The 21,001-nt window shown below is 42.1% G+C and overlaps 1 protein-coding gene across 12 annotated transcripts in view; it reads left to right on the top strand.

Annotated features, from left to right (window-relative positions):
* GRIA3 (glutamate ionotropic receptor AMPA type subunit 3) overlaps positions 1 to 21,001 on the top strand; it is a 198,910-nt gene that overhangs the window by 39,049 nt on the left and 138,860 nt on the right. For all 12 annotated transcript variants that reach the window (XR_008328680.1, XM_053375003.1, XM_053374998.1 and 9 more), the window contains exon 3: positions 8,307 to 8,546. Coding sequence is in view for 11 of the 12 variants with exons in the window: in XM_053375003.1 (XP_053230978.1) it covers positions 8,307 to 8,546 (240 nt within the window). In the remaining variant the exon portion in view is untranslated. The remainder of the gene's footprint in view (positions 1 to 8,306; positions 8,547 to 21,001) is intronic.

Raw genomic sequence — 21,001 nt, 5'->3', positions numbered from 1 at the left:
TGCAACATCCCACAAAAAACTACTATTAATAGCATGGTGGGTTCTTGTATCTTCTGTTGCTTTTTAATCCACCCTGATCCTTAAACCTCCATTTTAGATTTTGGCAAAACTCCCACAGGCAGTGGAGGCCAGTTTATTAGGTTGTAGCTCAAGGTCCAGGTTCAAGCCCCATCATCTCCAGGTAGGGCAGGGAATGTCCCTCCTCTGAAATTCTGGAGAGACACTGCCAATCACTGTAGACAACACTGAGCTAGATGGAGCAATGGTCTGATTCAGGATAAGACAGCATCTTTTGTTCTAACACAACCTCACCTGCTCTGCTTTTTTACTTACAGACAGTCAAGAGGGTCACATTGCCTGTCAGCTTCCTCTTTCTCAGTCTCAGTGTCAGCCTTGTAAAACTCACCATGGAGAAGGATGGAGACAAATGTAGAATGAGTTGCCCCTACCTGTCATGGCTTCTGGCACCACCTACTGGTGGCGTCTTTGCCTTTCACCCAATGGGCACTAGCCGCTGCTAGACACAAATTGCCCTCATATCCAGTGAAGACAATTTGTTAAATATTCCTTTGACAAGGAATGTCCTGCTAAAAATGCTGAACTCTGCATGGTTGTTTTTTTAAAGAATAGAATAAGTAATGTGGGCTGTTGGTTTTGTTTTGTTTTTTGAAAAAACCAAAGAGAATAGGTTTGTGAGCTCAAGGCAAAAATGATGTTTCCCTTAGTTTTATATTAAATCTGACAGTAAGCTAGAGCAAAGGTGATATTCTGCATGTTTTCACATATTGAAAATAACACTCTGCAATTAGAAAACTTAGCATGTTAAGGAAAGGATTCTCTCTCCCGCCCCACCCCCCTCAGCATGTCCATTTTCCATTTACAGGTTAATATGGGGAAATAATCAGACATATGGTAGGTACCTCACCTTGGTCTGGGCTATAAACTTGACAATGCTGGGCATGTCTACTCAGAAGTAAGCCCCTTTGTGTTCAGTGGACTTGCTTTCACATAAATGTATTGGTGCTTCCATATCAGGTTCAGTTTAAGAACACAATAAAAAATCTCTAGTTCTCACCGTGGCTAACCTGATGCTTAGGAGAAGCAAACAAGTAGGATGTGAGTGCAAGAGCACTCTTCCCACTTGTGATTCTCGCAACTGGAGGTAAAACATGGCTATTGCAGCTAATAGCCTCCTTGAACAGGTAATTGCAAATAAGTCATTGAGGTATTGCAGGTACATTGTTGACCACAGAGGTTTGTTTGTTTGTGTACTTACATTCTCCAGAGGAAAGATAAATCCGGACTAAACAGAGAAAGGAATATGGGCAGGCATTCTGATTCCAATGAATAAAAAAACCAACAACTATCATCAAAAAAGCTTTCCCAATAAACACTTGCCTGGCAGTGTCCTTTAGAGGATGGCTGCTTTCATGCTCATTTTTCAGCTGCTATGAATGATCTAAGGCAGTGGTCCTATTCCCACATATATGGGAGCAAGCCCCATTGTTCTTATTTGTGAAACTTGATTGAGCACAGTGATACTTATCTCTGATTAAGCATGCAAGGAAATGCTCTGCATCGATGCATGTGTGATGTTCAAAGGTGTGGGCCAGAGTATTAAAAATCCAGGCGTGACTCTACAGACAATTAAAATATATTGAGGAGTTCTGCCTGTGACCTGTCTTGAACTGGCAGGGAATCGCTTGTTGTCATGTATGAGTTCAAGAAAATGCAGCTTCTCACTTTCAGAATGACCAACCAATTAGCAGAGAGTGACCAAAGAGTCCTTTTCTCTCCCAGCTGGTCATTAGGACAACTTGAAACTAACAGTTTGAACCTGAGTTTGCTTATTTCCTCCCTTACCTCCCTCCCTTTTGTGTCATGTATTTTTGAAATTGTGAGTGCTCTCTCACACACACCCTCTCACTCTCTCTCTTTAGTGATTTGGGATCTGCTCTGGGAACGTTTCCTGTCTGAAGTGTGGGATAATTTATTGTTTTAATGAATACCTTTTCTGTTTCCAACCTCTGTTTCATGAATGTCTAGCCATGTTGTTGTTGGTTCATCTACGCAGCTTTTAATTTCCAGAAGGAGAGATGCCGAAATGATCTGCCTGGAAACTTTATCAGAAAAAAAAACCCCACTCTCTTCCAATCCCTCATATCTGTGACTTTATATTTACTTGGGTCCATCTATGTTAGCGGTAGGCAACCTAAGGCCTGTGGGCTGGATGCGGCCCAATCACCTTCTCAATCCTGCCCACGGATGGTCTGGGAATCAGCGTGTTTTTACATGAGTAGAATGTGTGCTTTTATTTAAAATGCATCTCTGGGTTATTTGTGGGGCATAGGAATTCATTCATTTTTATTTTTCCCCCAAAATATAGTCTGGCCCACCACATGGTCTGAGAGATGATGGACCACGATTGAAAAAGGTTGCTGACCCCTGACCTAGGTCAATATTGTCTGCACTTTTTAGCAGCAGCTCTCCAGGGTCTTGGGGGATGTCTCTAGCCCTACTAGGAGATGCTTGGGTTTGAACCCAGGACCTGCAAGTCAGACTAGTGTTCTTGCCCTGAGCCAAAGTCCTTTGAAGCTGTTGAAGCTTCGTCTTGTCTGTTCTCTATGTGTTTCAGCATTAAGATCTGACAACGGGCTGAAGCTTCTGAGCCCTAGCCTAAATTAAGACCTGTAGTACTTTCTGCTCAAGCAGAAGGAGCTGTCCAAGGTGCTAGAGGTCTTTTTTTATTTTTTTTAAAAATGTTTTAGCTGGAGATGCCAAAGACTGAACAGGGAGCTTCTACATGCAAAGCATGCACTCTACCCCTGAGCAATGTCCCTTGACCATCCATTATCAGGCTGCATTCAAGCTAAAACAATGGGCAAGCTATCAGATCTTAAGGAATGTTATTAAATGGCTGTAGCGTTTATATAGAAACTCCAACACTGCCTGTTCTGAGGTTATTTTAAAATGCTGCAACCTTTCCATTTTGATGATGCCCAAAAAATCTATTAATACTACAGTTAATTATATAATTAATTATAGTTAAAGTATTTCCCTGATTTTAAGGGGGGGGTGCCCCAAGTACCTGGAATATCCCAAGTCAGTAGATCCCATCAAAAAATTCCCTATGAAATGCTTGAAAATTGCTGAGGGTGTTCACAAAACACTTAATGATTTTGCTCCCTGTTGTTTCAGAATTGCAGTGATCTTTTCTAACTCTCCCCCTCCCTCTTTCTTACTGCTTCTTCCATTCCCATGTATTGAATCTCCACTCCTTTCAAGTGCCTTGACAGCCTCTTTTAGCAGCTTGGGACTTTTGTCCTCTGAGGATGAGAAGGCAGAGCCTCTTCTCACCCTCCACTACCTCCACAGACCACCTGAAGCTCACTGGTGGTCTATAGACCCACACTTTGGGAACCCCTGACTTAAGTGAGCAAAATGAAGATACCGCTTTTAAAATGAGTGAGGTATCCCTGAGTTATTTAAGCCAGAGAGGATCTAGCAGAGGGAGGGAGTTTGGAGGGCTTTTGTTCAAATCTGGCAGGTTGCAAACGAAAGTGCCAATTTCATGCTTGAGTTTCTCTCCCCCCCCCACCCGCCCCAAAATAAAAAAAAACAACCCTTCTGCATAATGTTTAGCTTCCTAGGCAATCTGCTCAAATAAAGGCTGCATCATGGCTCAACGTCTACACAAATTTTGGCTTTGTGAACTGAGCTCAGAAATGAAGCAGCAAACAAATACTGGGTCACAAATGTAAGCACGTCTCTTTTTGTCCTGCGCTTTATTGAAAATAGCTCTTGCTATTCTGTCGCAATGCCCACCCCCCGAGGCAGCATAGAATGAGGATTTCAAAAGCATCTCCCCCTCCTAAGAACCCAGACAATCATATAGTACAAATGGAACAGCAATGTGTGGAGTCTTCTCAATTATGCAGCTATTAGTATTACAGGGAAGGGGCACCTGATGCCTTGTTGGACTTCAGCTCCCATCATCCTTGACCATTGGCCATGCTGGCTAGGGCTGGGAGTTGGAGTCCAGCAACATCTGGTGAGCTGTAGTTTTCCCACCCATGTCATTTTGCCTCCTTCTGTCTTACATAATGCCATTTCTAGGAATGGCGGCATTGCCAACATACTGAAAAAAGTCTTCCCTGAATCCACAATTGATGCTCCATTGCTCTGCCACCCTTTTCTTAACCTTTCAGTTTTGAATAAGAAGGATGCTCATAAAATGGCCCCCTCCTAGAGAAGAAAACAAGAACAAAAACAGAACTACTGCAGCAGCAGCAGCAGCAGCATACTCCTGCACCCAACAGAGGCTAGTCCATTAGGGTGAACGGGGCACTGACCAACCATACTCAACATGTTCTCAACCATCTCCCTGCTTTCTTTCTGACAAGTTCAAGGACTGTCAGCTTTCCACCTCCTTAGTCTCAGTGTCGTTGCTACAGAACTCATAAGGGAGGAGGATGGAGATGAAAAATTAGTCAGCTCAGCCTGCCAATGGCTCTGCATCCACCACTACATCCACCACTGTTTCCATCTGATGTCCAAAGAGCAAATGGTGGCAGCAAATGAATCTCTCTCTCTCTCTCTGGTATTCCACAGATAATATTCTATCTCTGGTCATCACATACCTAAGCTCTTCAGGCTCTTGTGCACTGGTAGAACTTGCCATGGGGCATGATTCAGTCATAATTGCTGATCACTTACAATAGGTCAGTGAGATTCATTCCTGCATAAAGGTATACAGGAGTGGAGTCTTGCTGTGTCTTCCATGTTAAGGTGTAGACTGTAAGTCCCTCAGGACAGGGAGCTGCTATCTTTTGTTGCTTTATTTTAATAGCACAATAAATGTATTGGTGGTGGTGGTTGAGTAAATGCACTGTCATACTTATTATAATTATTTATTATTAGCATGTTAACAACCGCTTTGGCCACAGCTTCATGACCTTTTTGCCCTGCTGCCACATAGCCACTACCCCTTTAGATCCAAAGATCACTGCTTTGCATTCAGAAGGTGCTATGTTCAATCCCTGGTTTCTGAGGTTAAAAGGAGCAGATAATGATAGGTTTAGTGCTCCTTGAGGGTTCTGCATTGCGGTGTAGAATTCAGTTCCATCTACTTTGCAAGTCCATTTCTGCAAATGGCTAACCACAGCATAGAAATGGGGGGCAGAAAAATATCCATGTTAGATAACCAGCATGCAGATCATTAGAGAGTCGCTCTGTGTTTTGCTTCATGCAAGTGGAACTAAAGCATGCAAAATCGATGGGATCTGTAGGTACACTAGGGTTAAAGAGTGGGATCAAATGCTGCCATGGTTATCCTACCCTAAAAATAGCCTTGTAAATGTGATGTCTTCAGTTTGTGCTGGGATGTTTTTAGAATTCCACCAGATTCATACAGAGAGACAAGCCCACAAAGCCCATTGTTATAGTGCAGTTCTCCAGCCAGGTAATTTGTACCCCAAAAATGCCTATGCTAGGGTAAAGCATGCATAAAAATGCATATATTTGCAAAAATAGCGTACAAAAATGAATTAGGGAAACCTGCTTTGCAAAAAAAAGAGTATATTAGGCAAAAGCGTTGCAAAAATGTATATATTAGGAGAAATTCATACTGACATGCTGATAAATTTTCATAAGGATTTCAGAAACTGATGCTAAAATATGAAAACCTAAATTTAAAATTTGAGAAGCTGAGTGAAGTCAAAATTGACAGATTCACACGTTCCTAGGCTCAGCCTATCTGGACCTATTCCTACTTCTTCCCATGTCATCCTTAGCAAATATTCCTCTCTGTTCCAGTACAAGCAATTGCAGCACAGAGGAGAGAGATCTTCTGTGCATTCTAAATAATGTACTGTCCTTCACTGCACTGTCAAAAGGACAATCCACTCTGCTGAGAAATTCCCTGTACTGGAAAGACTAAAATAAAATAAAAATGATTAGTGTCCTTAAAAAAAATAATCCTCTGAAATAAATATTACAGTGTTAAGTGAATAAAAATGGAAAGCATTTCTAAGGAGCAATAATTATTAAGGAGATGAGCCTGTTGAGGCCAGAATTTATTTAAAGAATATTTTATTGCTGTTTGCTCCATCACGACTTACCAAAACTGCTTATTTAATAACCTGTTTATGAGCTTCCCGTTCTGACCACATGTCAAATGGAGATGAAAAATGCATTGATGCTGTTGGGCAGCGGGGAGAGGGGAGAGGGGAGGGAGGGTTTTACCTGAATTACATGGAAGTAGTAGGGAAGGGCAGCAGACAGAGAGTTGCTCCGCATTTTTCTTCATGCAAACAGCACTAAAGCATATGTAGAATTGATGGGAATTTTGTGTACAGTGCAAGGGAGAGATCAAATACCACAATGGTTATTCTGCCTTAAGAATAGCCTTGGAAATATGCCGTCTTTAGTACCTGCTGGCTTTTTCCCATGTTCTTCACGTTCTAAACTTAAAAGTCCATTTGCTTTTTATTTGCATGCATGCATTCTGATCAGCATCTAAGTAAGCCAGATGTGTTCCCTGCAGCAATCACAGTCTTCTATTTATACAGTATATTATAAAACAACCATCTGAGAGAATCCTCTTCCTTACAGTTTGGTATGTATGCGTGGTAGATGAGGCCCAAATATTGTTGCCAGATCTAAAGAGGTTTGCAGTGTAATCCCATGCAGGTCTACTTAGAGGTAATTCCTGTTGAGTTAAAAGGGACGTATCCCTAGGTAGGTAAGGTTGTCTGGCTAGTTGAAGTTGGCAGTTCCAAACATTTGAAGGCCACCAGATTCAGGAAGGCTATTGTGTAAGACTGCACCTTAAGAAGAGAAACAGGGCCAGGAACAGGGTAGGCAACTCAAGCAGAAGAACCACTCACCCACAGTGCCTCCATGATTCAAGCTCAGCTTGCTTTTGCTCAGATCCATGGAGCTACCCAAGAGCTTCTTCCTACTTGGGTCCATTGTTAGCAGCAAGACTTTTACTCTGCTGTGCACATTCAGAAACACCCCTCGTTGTAGAATTATAAGACCATCAACCATTTCTACAAATAATTTTTGAGTGCTTCAACTGTAAATTCTCAGGACCAAGCCTGGACTCTTGGGCACACATAACATGCATTCTTACCATTGAGCTATTGCCATTGGGTGACAAAGAGCCATGGGTTGCAATAGTTGCAGATGATAGTGCTTACTCACCTCTGACACATGAACAACACTCAAACGTTTCCCCCCACTCTATCTGCCCATGTTTATTTGTTTACAGTGTTGAAAAATCCTCTTTCTTTCATATATACTTTTAACAAAAGATCTAACAGTTCTCTTAAATCTTGGGGAAGAAGCAAATGTAGTATTCTATGTGCTTTTATATCTTCATTTCTGCTACTGAGGCTGCTTTTAACATTTTGTCCTTCATTTAAAGTGTGTTCTTTATTTCTTCAATGTGTCTGGTGGTGATCGACTCTTTATCCAAATGCACCTGCCCTTTTCTTAATATCCACATGCCCTTTTTGCTTTGTACTCATTCACAGTGTGTAACCACTCCAGAATAAAACCTCTTCTTACCAGTTTTATATTTTTGCATCTGTGTTTCATGAGGATGAGAAAAGATGTGTTTTAGTTTCTCTTTCCTAAGGTATTCTTTTGATTCTATGTCAATGAGCTATTGTGGATAATCTTTTTTCCCTTCTAAAATTATTTTAGCAGACTTCAGAGATTCTAAATATTATGATTTGTGGAAATAATGAATGCTCTGGGATCTGGTACTTGGGAATGCAGCATCGTATATTTACTGCAAAGGTTGTAGTCTCTATCCATTGCAATTATTCCTCCATGAATCTTGGGCAGTTAAATATATCATTACTAGGAAATGGTTGGTTTCCAAATACAGTGAAGATTATAGCTGTAAAGGGTGTTTCAGATGGCACAAAACAGATTTTCAAAAACAGATGCATAGAATGAGGTCTTCATAGATATCAAATACTAAGGGCTCATAAGTTCCAGTTGTCTGTTTTGAAACATAAATTTGTTTTTTTTTATTGCTTTTTTAAATGTAAAATTAGTAATAGAAGAATTCTAGAGAACCAAGTTTATGAGTCACTCCATTCTAAATCTGGATTTTCTTCTTGGCCTGAAAGCAAAGCAAACAGCAATCATCTTTGCAACTTGCCTTGTTAGTAAAGATGATTGTGACTTGCTTGCTATATAAGCATCACTGAAACTTCTTCATGTTTCTCATGCACTGTCATCCATCCTTGCCCATCCCTGATTTGTAACAGCTTTGTTCTTTTGTCTCTTAGTCTGTTCGCAGTTTTCCAGGGGAGTGTATGCCATCTTTGGATTCTACGACCAGATGTCGATGAACACGCTGACGTCTTTCTGTGGGGCGCTGCACACATCTTTCATCACTCCCAGTTTCCCAACTGATGCTGATGTGCAATTTGTCATTCAAATGCGCCCAGCTCTGAAGGGAGCCATCTTGAGCCTCCTGACTTACTACAACTGGGAGAAGTTCGTGTACCTCTATGACACAGAAAGAGGTAAGACAATCCCTTTGAACTCCCTGCACTTTCCTCTTTCTGCTCCTACACACAAGGTATTTTATCTAACATAATTTGTATACTGCTTAATCATCATGATAGCTACGCAGTTTCTTTCCTGGATCATCATCTAAGAGCTAGCATGGTATTGTGCTGTACTAGGATTCATATCCAGGGTTTAAATCCCCACTTGGCCATTAAGCTCACTGGGCAACCTTGGGACAATCATTGGCTCTCAGTCTAACCTACATCACAGGTTTGTGTGGGGATTAAATGAGCCAAGGGAGAACACCATGTGCACCAAGCTGAGCTCCCTGTAGAGAAAAGTGGGGTATAAATGCAATAAAGAATGCAAAGAATAAATAAATAACAGTTAGATATGTGTTGGCAACAGGCAGCTCCCTAGCCAGATCTGGCCTAGGTTGCATCAGCATGCCAAAGGTTCTAAAGCTAACTCTCAGCTGTCAAAATAAGCCACCTTTGGGGCTGAGTATTCTTAGTCCTCTTCCTTAGTTCTCACTGTGGCTCTGTGATGTGGGGAGGTGAAACTTAGATGCTAGTACTTAAGATGCTAAATACAAGAAGCAGTGTAAATGAAGTAATATTTATTTTTACTAAGCAAATATTAGCAAGGTCCAATAATAATAGCATTTTTAAAAAGCAGTGTGATTGAGCCATGGTTGCAGCCCATCACAATGTTATGCTAAGCCTAGTTCCCACAAATAGCAAATGAGGTAGTGACACTGTGTCTGGATTATACCACTTCAGGCTGCATAGTGAGGGGGCAGCTCATTTAACTGAATAATCCCAAGTACCAAAAGAGAAAAAGAAATAATCACAGAGAAACCTGTGCAAAGAACCTAGGATGTCAAGAGGGAGAGATGCTAGCTTCCCCTTCTTAGAAATCCAGCTGGAGTTTATATCTCTATGCTCTTCCTTATCTCAAACTAATTACTTTCTGCACACAAAGGATGGGCAGAGCAGCACATTTTGGACCAGAGGTACCCATTCAAAAGCCCATTCCATCCCATTTCTGCATTATTCAAGGAGATGGAATTGCTCCCCTATGAGGAAAGGTTACAGTTAGGGTTTTTTAGTTTAGAGAAAGGACAGGTAAGAGGTGACTTGATGGAGGTGTATAGAAGTATGCATATCATGAAGAAGGTGGATAGAGACAGGAAATTATTCCTTTCTCGTAACGCTACAACTTCTGGGCAAGCAGTGAAGCTGAATGTTGGAAGATTTAGGAGAGGCAGAAGAAAGTACTTCTTCACACTGCTATCACACAAGAGTCAGTGGTGGTCACCAATGTGGATGACTTTAAAAGAGAATTCAATAAATTCATGGAGTGCAAGGTTACCAATGGTTCCTGGTCACAATATCTATTTTCCACTTCCACTGTTGGCAGCAGTGGGGAGAGTGCTGTGATGCTCAGGTTTTTCTGGCAGGCTTCCCATGGGCATCTGATTGGCCACTGTAAGAATCTGATGCTGGGCCAGATGAGGCTGTGGTCTGATCCAGCAGGGCTCTTCTCATGTTTTCTTTATGTAATGTATTTGTATGCATGTGGATACACACACACACACACACACACATATATATATACACACACATACATACATACAGTTTGTGTACTCTGTGTGTGTCTATTGTGCATGCATGTGTCTCCATGTGTAAATCCATACTTAAATACATGTTTGAATCCATATAAAATTTCATATTTAAATACATGTTTCCATATGCATTACACATTTCTAAGCATACCTTATCCTAAAATATTCATTTTATACTCAAGTTTATTTTTATATCTAAAAATGGGATTGTTGTATTGTGTGTCTTAAGTGTGGATGCTTATATCTCCACGTATGTGAAACTGGTTTTTATACCTGTAAGCTGCTTAGAAGTCTATTTGGGCTTTTAGTGGTATACACAGTGCTTTTTTTTTCCTTAAAAAATGTTTAGGGGGTACTCTCATTTTCCTACTCATATTGAAATACTTCCCCTCAATGAGGTCAAACTTAGATTCATAAAATGTTTAGGGGTATGTGTACCGCTGCATACCCCCAGAATAAAAGGCACTGGGTAAACATAAAATAATAATAAAAATTAAATAAATAATTCTAACACACTTTGGCACAATTTGATTAAGCGAAAATTGTTTCACAAAATTTGGAGAAAACCTGAGTGATTTTCTGATCTATTTGTTAGTCCAGGAGCTTCGTTTACTGAAAAGCATGGACCAAACAAAAACAAAAGCTACCCTCTATTCCAACTCTATACTGATTTAGAGTTCTGCTGCCTCTTTATATAAGGCCAAAGTGACAATTTGGGTACCACCATCAAGAAGCAAAAAGTTGAGTTTCAATAGAGTGAAGCTTTTCAGCTTTGGGGTTTCTGGGTTTCTTGTGGGCTGATAAAGTCTGTGCAAAGCTGATTTTAAAAGCCTTTGGGTGGGGGCTAAAATGACCAGTGCATCACTCTTTTATCTTGGGGGGGGGGTGCTGTATTCTATTCTGCACAGCAGTTTTATCACCCACAAGTCCGTGGTGGTAGGCGTGGCCAGAGGCAAAAGTTGTTGGAGCAATAACAGCAAATTTTACTTTTGCAGAGTAGGCTAGGCTAGTAGTCACATGCCCCTCTATATCCACCATCCAGGCAAACAAGAGGCAATATCAGAATTTAATGACATATTCCATCCAGGCAAAAACATTTGAGGAGAATGCAAAGCAGGGCTGGTGAGAAGTGTGTGGCCTGAGGAGAGTCACAAGACCACATTTTGCTCCAAGGCCTGAGATTTCCCATCCATGGTATATGGTGGGGAACAGGGAGGAATAATCCTATCTTTTACTTTGTATGCACCTATTAGTAAAGTTTATATTAAATTTTGGGATGCGGGTGGAGCTGTGGGTTAAACCACAGAGCCTAGGACTTGCCAATCAGAAGGTCGGCAGTTTGAATCCCCACGACAGGGTGAGCTCCCATTGCTCGGTCCCTGCTCCTGCCAACCTAGCAGTTCAAAAGCACATCAAAGTGCAAGTAGATAAATAGATACCACTCCAGCGGGAAGGTAAACGGCGTTTCCATGCGCTGCTCTGGTTCATCTGAAGCGGCTTAGCCATGCTGGCCACATGACCCAGAAGCTGTACACCAGCTCCCTCGGCCAATAAAGTGAGATGAGCGCCGCAACCCCAGAGTCGGTCACAACTGAACCTAATGGTCAGGGGTCCCTTTACCTTTACCTATGTTAAATTTAGCAGAGCTCTTGAGGAACTAAAAGACATCTCAAAGCCAGGTTCTCTAAAACAAATTGCTGAGATACACACTCATACAAATGTAAAGTTCACTGCAGTGCTTTCCCCCAACCTTTTGCTAAAAATGAGGTGCTAGTATTCATATCTTGATAACAATGATTGAGAGAAAGGCAAGGGTACAGTATACCACTGGGCACCATCACACACACAAAAATACTGCTCTTATCTAATCCAAGACAGTATGGCGAGCTCCAAAATTAGTTGCTGCTTGGAAACCGCAGGCTAGGTATTCAAATAGCTTTGACTACCCACAGATTTCAGATAGGGAGAAAACTGGCTTGGAGCTTCTCCGCTTTTTCTTTTAGCTGGGGAAGAGAACTTGGTCTGATTTTGTAAATATCTATAAAAATATAATTGCCTTACAGTTTCACCAAAAAAAGCAAAGACAGTTTGTGTTTTGGGCAGATACAACCACAGTCAGAACATCTGTTTCATCTTTTTTGTGCTGTTAATGCCCTGTGAGGATATCTTTCCCAGACTAAGAAATTAAAGAAGTGTTGTAATTACTGCCCGAGGTCTTTAAATCCATAAAATGTAATAGAGATGCTTAGGCCCCAATACACACACACACACATACATATGCACAGCTCAGTTGCTAGCAGTTGTTTGGGAAGCGTGCCCTGATTCACTTTGTAATATAGGCCTATTAGCACATCCTCATGCACAGGTGGATGTTGGTGTCATGGCTCACAGGTAATGCACATGCTTTCTATGCAAGTGGTTCCAGGTTCAATCTCCAGGAAAACATCTGTTAAAAGATTTAGGTGGTAGGTGATGGGAAAAGCCTCTGCCTTAGACTCAGAAGAATCACTGTTACAGTACACAAAACTGGGCTAGATCTGATATAAGACAACTTCCTATTTTCCTAGTGGTGTGTATTTTAATTGACCTGTAGCTGTAGACCTGTAGACTGGCTACACCAGAGGGTGTGCTGTCATCTAAAACTGTACTCTCTCAGTCAAGGAAGGCAGAAATATTGTTCCACCTAAACTTGACTTTGCTACTAGGGTATGCCAGTGGCAGAACAGAGGGAGCTACGTACATTCTTGCTCCATGGTTGATGAATGACCAAAGGATGCCGCAATGGACCCCCAACCCATGCAAACCTCTTTGTCTCTACCATGTCCCACCTTGAAAATGCCCTTGCACAGTGTAACTTTTGCAGAAGGTCAATAGCTCAGTGGCAGAGCACATGTTCTGCATGCAGAAAGTCCCAGTTGTGACAACTGGTATCTAAGGTTGCCACCTTTGGTCGGGCAAAAAGGGAAATGTCAGGCAAAATAAAGGACAGGTTAGGGATGGGAACTGGTGGGGGGGCACACACATTCTCATGACACCCAATTCCTGCCTCCCAGCTTCCTCACCACCCTGGTTCCGCTCTTCCCCTCAACTCATGTAGACGGACAGGGTCCAAGGGTAGATAGCCAGCTCCGATAGACAACTTGAGCTGCAGCTCCTAACTCTCTCCTTTGCTGGCATTGGAAGATACTCGAGTGGGAAGGAGGAGGAGGGATGAGGGAGGAGAAGTCAGGTCGGGGGGGGCAAGCAGTGGCAGACCCACACCATGCTAGACCAATGGGCAGCAGCTGGCTGAGGAGGAGAACCAGTGAGAGGAGGAGGAGCGAGGGGGAGGAGGTCACTCCTTACCCCTTCTCTCTTGTGCTGGACCAGGCTCCTCATCAGCTGCACCAGTAGTGATGCAACCACCATTTTGGGCCAGCTGAGCTCAAATATAGGGGGGAAAGACACCCCATTTTAAGTCCAAATTGGACAGGGGACACTTTTGTTAAAAAGCATGGTGATCCCATTTTTCTAGGGACAAGGTGGCAACCCTATTGGTATCCCCAGTTACAAGGTTCAGGTAATGGGCAATGTCTCTGCCAGAGACTTCAGCATGGTATGGTAAGTCAAGAATAGATAGTTAAATGGAGATATAGTTTGTACTGGTTTAAGGGTTCTGTGTTCCACACATTCAAATGTGCATTGCAGCATAGATGTATCTCTGGTTCTGGTAACCAGGTCCTTCTGCTAGTGACGCCTAGGATAATATCTCCATGAAATCTCAAAGCCTGTAGAATCCGCCAGGCATGGTATGAGAGGGGTGTCAGCCCAGGTCTTTCCGATGAGCAATCTAAACTGGCCCACCCAGAACTCTTGGCTCCCCGTGAGAGATTTGAGAACACAGAGGGCGCGATCTAAGGCTGCTCAAGTCCTGGAACTGAAGAGCACCAGCTTGGTGGATGTTTGTTCTAAGACCACGTGAAAGTCAGTAGAATTTCCAAGGGTTTTTTTGTTTTGGGTTGTTTTGGCTTGGTGTTTTTTTTTACTTTCCATCTACTTTTATTGTTTCTGGGGGAAACCAGAGCAAGCTGGAGTTGCAGGACAAGTGCATTACCTTTTGGAGCAGGAGACCCTAAATCCCATCTTCTTGAGAGTTGTAATTGTATTTGACAGTATCTGAAACATTTGGCAGTTTGGGTAGCCTGCCTAATCTATTGTGATGGGTCTTCAAATAAGGGAGCATCGCAAGAGCCTCCCCAGTAATTGTGGTGAGTGATTGCTTGTATCAGATGGTTCAGTAAAAGACCTCATATACGTCACTGCCAAAATCCCACTGAAAATTGGGGAGGGCAGGCAAGGAGAGGAATCTGGAACTGTCATACTTTTTAATAATTTGTTCTGTCAAATCTTTGCTTGCTCGGGGCACTACTGGGAGACGGTACTGAGCAATTTTCTGTCGGTTCTTGAAATACATTATCATTTAAATACAATCTCTCTCTCAGTGTGTAAACATTATTAGCTTACTAGGCTGTTGTTAGAATCGGGTGATCGGTGAGAAATCGCAGGCTGTTGAGCTGTTTCCTCCTTGGTTTGACTATTGAGTTGCTGGGAAAGACAGACAGAAAGCATTAAACTCTGGATTTACCAGTGGAATGGCAAGTAGCATATTACAGGTGTTTGCAAAATAGAATGTGTTTTTGTAGAGGGGTATATTATATTGTAAGCTCCTTGGAAGGCAGGGACTTATTTTGCTCATGTTCTGTAAAGAGCTCCAGCACAGTAATCTATGTCCTTAACCCTGTGTCACACTTTGGGGTGATCAAAATTCGAAACACAGGATGCAAACTTGATTTCAGCATGGCTAGGATCACTAAGGATGAAAAGCAAGCTTAAACCCTCTGCTGTAACTGAGTCCATAGGATATACCCAGGTTTAGTTGTACCTAGAGTGGATCCATTGGAGATACTGCTACTTAAAACTGAGTTATGGTTTCAGGGGGTCTACTCTAAGCATTATAAAGTCTCACTCCAACCCTTTATTTTCTCCCTTTAATGAATATCGACTATATATACCGGTATATATATATATATATATATATATATATATATATATATATATATAATGGGGGGGGGACATAGTGTTGCCTTAAGAAGACAAAAAGATATCTGCTTGGGTAATAGCCTTCCCCTGCATTTGCTCTGTATCTGCTGCCCTGCAGGACATCTTCAAAATAAGATAAGGTTAAGGAGTAAATCCTATACAAATCTGGAGTAGAATCCCAGAGATGGTTGGAGGCACCTTGTATGCCTCCTTCTACCAACTCCTGCAGCCCAGCTGACGTAAAACATTTTGCTCTGCTTTCCTTTGGACCACATCAGTGGGTCCAATGTGTCAGCAAGGGTCTTATTGTCTGGGCAACCCAGGGCCTCCATGCACACTGCCCAAGCTTGCACCCCAGGGAGGTCACGTCAGTGCTGTTAACACAGCATTTGCTCTCCAGCAACAGGTATTCAATGGAATATTTCAGGTATTGGGAATGTGACACTCCAGCCTCTATATCTGCTCCTGCTTGGAAAGGAATGCAATCCTCAGACTGAAAAGGGGTTACCTGCTTCAGGTATATCGGCATCGAAGATGGAGGTTCCACTTGATAATTATGACTAAATGCTGTTGTATGCAGAAGGCTCCAGGTTTCCACCTAAAGTAGCAGCAAGTGATGGGAAAGGCTTGTGCCTAAGACCCTAAGGAGTTCTTGCTACTGAGAGTGAGAGTCCTTCATTTGAAGGGTTGTTCAGTCCTACTCCAGTTTAAAGTTAAAGAGCCCTAAGAAGGGTGAATAAGTGCCTTGAACTTATGCGTCAGCAATTAACACCTGGGCAATAGCCTAAGCTGGCAGACAGGATGCTTGGCTATACAGTGGTACCTCGGGTTAAGTACTTAATTCGTTCTGGAGGTCCGTTCTTAACCTGAAACTGTTCTTAACCTGAAGCACCACTTTAGCTAATGGGGCCTCCTGCTGCTGCCACGCCGCCGGAGCACAATTTCTGTTCTTATCCTGAAGCAAAGTTCTTAACACGAGGTACTATTTCTGGGTTAGCGGAGTCTGTAACCTGAAGCGTATGTAACCTGAAGCGTATGTAACCCAAGGTACCACTGTAGTGGGAAAGACTGTCACATTCTGTTTAAGCCCTTTCTGTATTGGCACCAAGACATTCAACGTGGAATTCAATATAACACTAAGGAGATAGTTCCCACAGAGAAAGCATTTTCTCCCTCTGATCTGGGAAATCCCCAAACACTCCAGAACAAATCTGGGGGATGTGTGGGGAGAACCCCACTGTACCAATGAGAGTCCTTTCACTGGTTTCTGCTAGCGTAACAAGGTAGTTTAATCTGGTCCTTAAATTAGTATACACACACACACACACACACACACACACACACACACAAAAATGAAAATATGGCTCCTTTTTTCTGGCAATGATTTGGGACCACCTACATATCAGAGTAGATAATTCTGGTCTAGATGGGCAGATACTCTCTTCCAAGACAGCTTCTCATATATGAAGAGCAAGCTGTGAAGAACTACATGCAAAAACCCATGCTTCAGTATAGCATCTGATATTCATGCAGAAGGTCTTAGGTTCAATTCCCAGTGTCTCCAGGTAGGACTGGGAAAGTCCTCTGTCTGAAGTTCTGGAGAACCACCACCAGTCAGTGCCATAGCTGTCAACGTTTCCCTTTTATAAAGGGAAATTCCCTTATTCCAAATAGGATTCCTCACAAGAAAAGGGAAAAGTTGACAGATAGATGGGTCAAAACTCAGACTTAGTATAAGATAGCTACCTATGTTCCTATTCAAATGAGAGTAACAGTCAGCTAAGAAAAAATAAAGATGCAATAATATTATCCGTACTATCTTTACATATTCTCATCTAAACAGGTAGAGAATCAGACCTTAAAGGCCTAATCTTGACTCTACAAGCTAAGAGGGTGGGAGGAATTTAAGTCAGCAATTGTTGTTTTCTTACTTCATTGCTATGTAGACCACAGGGTAAAACACCATGGTGGGAAATCTATTAATTTGATGTACAGAGCAGCCATGTTGAGAGTCATGTTTAAATGCAATAACAAAATGAATGTTTTTTTTTCATGGTTCTTGGGGGGCTGCTAAGTTGGTATTTATCCTAAACAATGATGGGGAGTTTGTGCTGCTTTCATAATCATACCTCTTTCACAAATAAGAGGCAAAACTTCTTAGACTTATAGCCAAATAATTTATTACCATCCTGCAATGGAACACCATCCATGGAGGCAAGGAGATTTCATACATTGAAAAAATATTTCCTGAAGATCTAAATCAGGTATTTCACCACCACTTTTAACAAGTCTTGTGTTTAGTTTTGGTCAGTTTTAGTAATATGCATGCATTTATTTATTTTTCGTTATAAAATAAACATCAAAATAAACATCACAACAAATAAATAAAATAAAAATACAACAAATAAAAACAGATAAAACAGTTCTCAAAAGAACTCAACCTTCTAGGGGAACCTATAAGCCACTGAGCAGAAAGTATGGTCCTCCTTTGCTAGTCATGGATTCCCCCAAAGGATCCTGGGAACTGTAGTTTGTTTAGAGTGCTGAGAGTTCAGAAAAGACTCCTATTCCGCTCTCAGATGTGCAATTTCCATAGTGGTTTAACAATCAATCCCTCTACCCAAGGAATGCTGGGAATTTAGCTTTGTAAGGGAAATAGGGGCCTCCTAACATATAGCAGGTGGGACACGGGTGGCGCTGTGGGTTAAACCACAGCGCCTAGGACTTGCCGATCAGAAGGTTGACGGTTCGAATCCCCGTGACAGGGTGAGCTCCCGTTGCTTGGTCCCTGCTCCTGCCAACCTAGCAGTTCAAAAGCACATCAAAGTGCAAGTAGATAAATAGGTACCGCTCCGGCAGGAAGGTAAACGGCATTTCCGTGCACTGCTCTGGTTTGCCAGAAGCATGGCCACATGACCCGGAAGCTGTACGCCAGCTCCCTTGGCCAATAAAGCGAGATGAGCGCCGCAACCCCAGAGTCGTCCACAACTGGACCTAATGGTTAGGGGTCCCTTTAGCTTTACCTTTAACAAATAGCAGAACCCTTAACAAACTCAAGTTCCTAGGAATCTTTGGGAGGAATCATGACTCTTTAAAGTGGTATAATGTTACTGCCTTAACTGTGTAGTGCAGATAGGACCTTCATCTGGTGGTTCACATACTCTGGAGGCCTCACCTACTTCATCCTTCTAAGACCTCCCAGCACATTTTGAGCATGAGACAAGCATTGTGTGTTATGAGATAGGCGATAGGTGCAGAGCTCTTCAGCTTAGCACAGAAAAATGGGGATGGGCTATGAACAAAAGATAAAATTTAGAAACAATATCTAAAATTCTCCAAAGCTTCTCATGCACTGATCAATATCACCAAGATTAATAAGGAAAGCAAACAGAATTATTTAGGCCATAAAGAGAGGCAGCAAGATCTGCATGGAAGGCAATTCCAGTATATATATATATACCCCTACCACTTCAGAAGACTCCCTCCCCCGAATTTGAAAAATCCTGTCTGAGAACACCACTGAGCTCCACTCCACTTCTCATTCGCTGCTGAGGCCTCAGGGAAGACATATTTCAAGGCCTCTGTGCGACTGCCATTCATAACTGCTGTAAAATAGGCCGAGGTCCCCATGAAACTGTTCTCAAGTTCCTCCTATTCTTCCCCCATTAAAAAAATAACAGTGCGGAGATGAATTCTTAGGGCTGCTGTGTATAAACATTTCCGCAGCTTCTCCTTTTCATATATCAAGGTGAAGGAAGAGCAGATAAAACTGCAGGTGCTTCATTTAGTATTGCCAAGTATAAGACTTGCTGCAGTAAAGATGGAACAGACAGGGGCTGATTAATTCTGCCATTCTTTCTATTATTTAGATGCCTAGAGCAATATATTGCATCCGAAATGCACATCTGACATTAATCATGGCGGAAGCCCCAGTTGACTTCCGCAGAGCTACTCATCTGCTTAAATTTTAAGAGAAGGATTGATCCCCTTTACCACGCTCTTCAATGAAATATTTGGTGTTGCAGCATTAGACAAATTACTTGTGAGGTCTAATCCAACTTGCCAGTAGTGTGCTGGCTATTTCCTGACTCCTGCTCTCGAAACCCCAGGCACTCAAATTATAGAAGTGGGGTCCTGCAACAAAATGTTGCAGACCTTTAGTCCATCAAGCTCAGAACTGTCTACACTGGCTGGCAGTGTGTCTCTCGGGTTTCAGACAGGGGACATTCCTGACCCAACCTGGATACTCCAGGAATTGAACTTGGGACCTTCTGCATGCTAGGCAGATGCTGTACCACTGGGCTATATAGCCTTCTCTTACCAGCACCTAAACCTTCACTCAGCATTCTGTGCTCACTGTGGCTGTTCAGTCCTCATTTTGGTCCCCCCTCCCTGTCTCTGTGTGTGCACAAATGTAAATTCTTGGATTTCATTTATTTTTTTTGGCAACTCCCATTTATTTACTGAATTTCTATTCTACCCCTTCCTCCAAATTCTGCAAAGCAATGCAAACATTGTGGTCTTCTTCTTTTTTAAGCATTTTTAAGCATCAAATAAATGTGTTAATTGTACAGGCAGCATAGGACGCTGGCAAGGAGATTTATAAAACATGAAAGGAGACTGGTGTATTTGGTCTCCTCAGAAGACAGTAGTAGCTACTGTTACACATTTAGGGCTCACATTAGTGTTTACAGCCCTCAACAACTTAGGGCTATATCTGAGATTATCTCCATCCTTAACAACTGGCTTGGGTGTTAAGATGTATAGACTCGTGGTACTTCCTCCATCCTCAAAAGTGTGGGGTATGGTGGCCCAGGAGAGGGCATTCTCTGGGGCAGCCCCTACATTGTGGAACTCCCTCCCCACAGAGGTGTGTTTAGCATCTTCCACTATAAAAGTTTTTGCTCTATGCTGCAGATACACTTCTTTACCTTGGCCCTTGGCAATTAAGGTATTTTGCTTTGCAAGTCCAACCTTATTTGCTGAATTTATATTGTTTTGTCCCACATGGAATGGTTTTATGTGTTTTCTAATTGTTATGATTTTAGCTGTTTTTATAACTGCATTTTCTGTGAGAGGGGTGAGTGAGAAAACTTATAAATAAATAGTAAGCCCAACCAAATTACATACTAATTATAATTAGCTGTATATACACAATTTGTTAATTTTTTTTGCACATTGACTGTTAAAGCATTTTTTAAAAAAGAAGCAACAACGCCATATTTTTTTCCAGTGCAGAAAACACACATTCTTTCCCTAAGGACATTTAACCACAGCTTCTCAGTGTGAACCAGGAAATTGTTCATTTAGGCAATGAGAAGGGTTCTCCTCGTGTTTTCTACAACTGTTTGTCTTCCTTCATCTTCCTTTTCCAGTTACTGCATTCCTTTCCTCCCTCCCCAGTATTTTGCTTTTCAGTCAGTCTACAGATGGCAACTGAGCATTTATTGGGCTGTTTGGGGGGTTTTCCCTCTCCTTTCTGAAGACTTCTGCAAACCTTGGGGGTTATTCTGAGTCTGCTAATATCTCCCTCTTGCCCATGGGGGAAGCCATTTTTGCTTTGTTTGTACAAGCACAAAAAGACTTGATTCAGAAACAGTCAAGGATGACAGCTGATAGCCCGTTTGTATATAGAAGCAAACAGCTACAGGCCCCTTCCTATAGAATGACGAGGGATACAGTCCCTTCATGCAAACTCTACCTCTTTGGCACTAAAATGTGTGTCTTCACTCAACGAGGCTGATAATTCCTTGTACTGAGCCA

Source organism: Podarcis raffonei, chromosome Z, assembly GCF_027172205.1.
Source record: "Podarcis raffonei isolate rPodRaf1 chromosome Z, rPodRaf1.pri, whole genome shotgun sequence".
NCBI lineage: Eukaryota > Metazoa > Chordata > Lepidosauria > Squamata > Lacertidae > Podarcis > Podarcis raffonei.
This window is presented reverse-complemented; position numbering and strand designations above follow the sequence as displayed.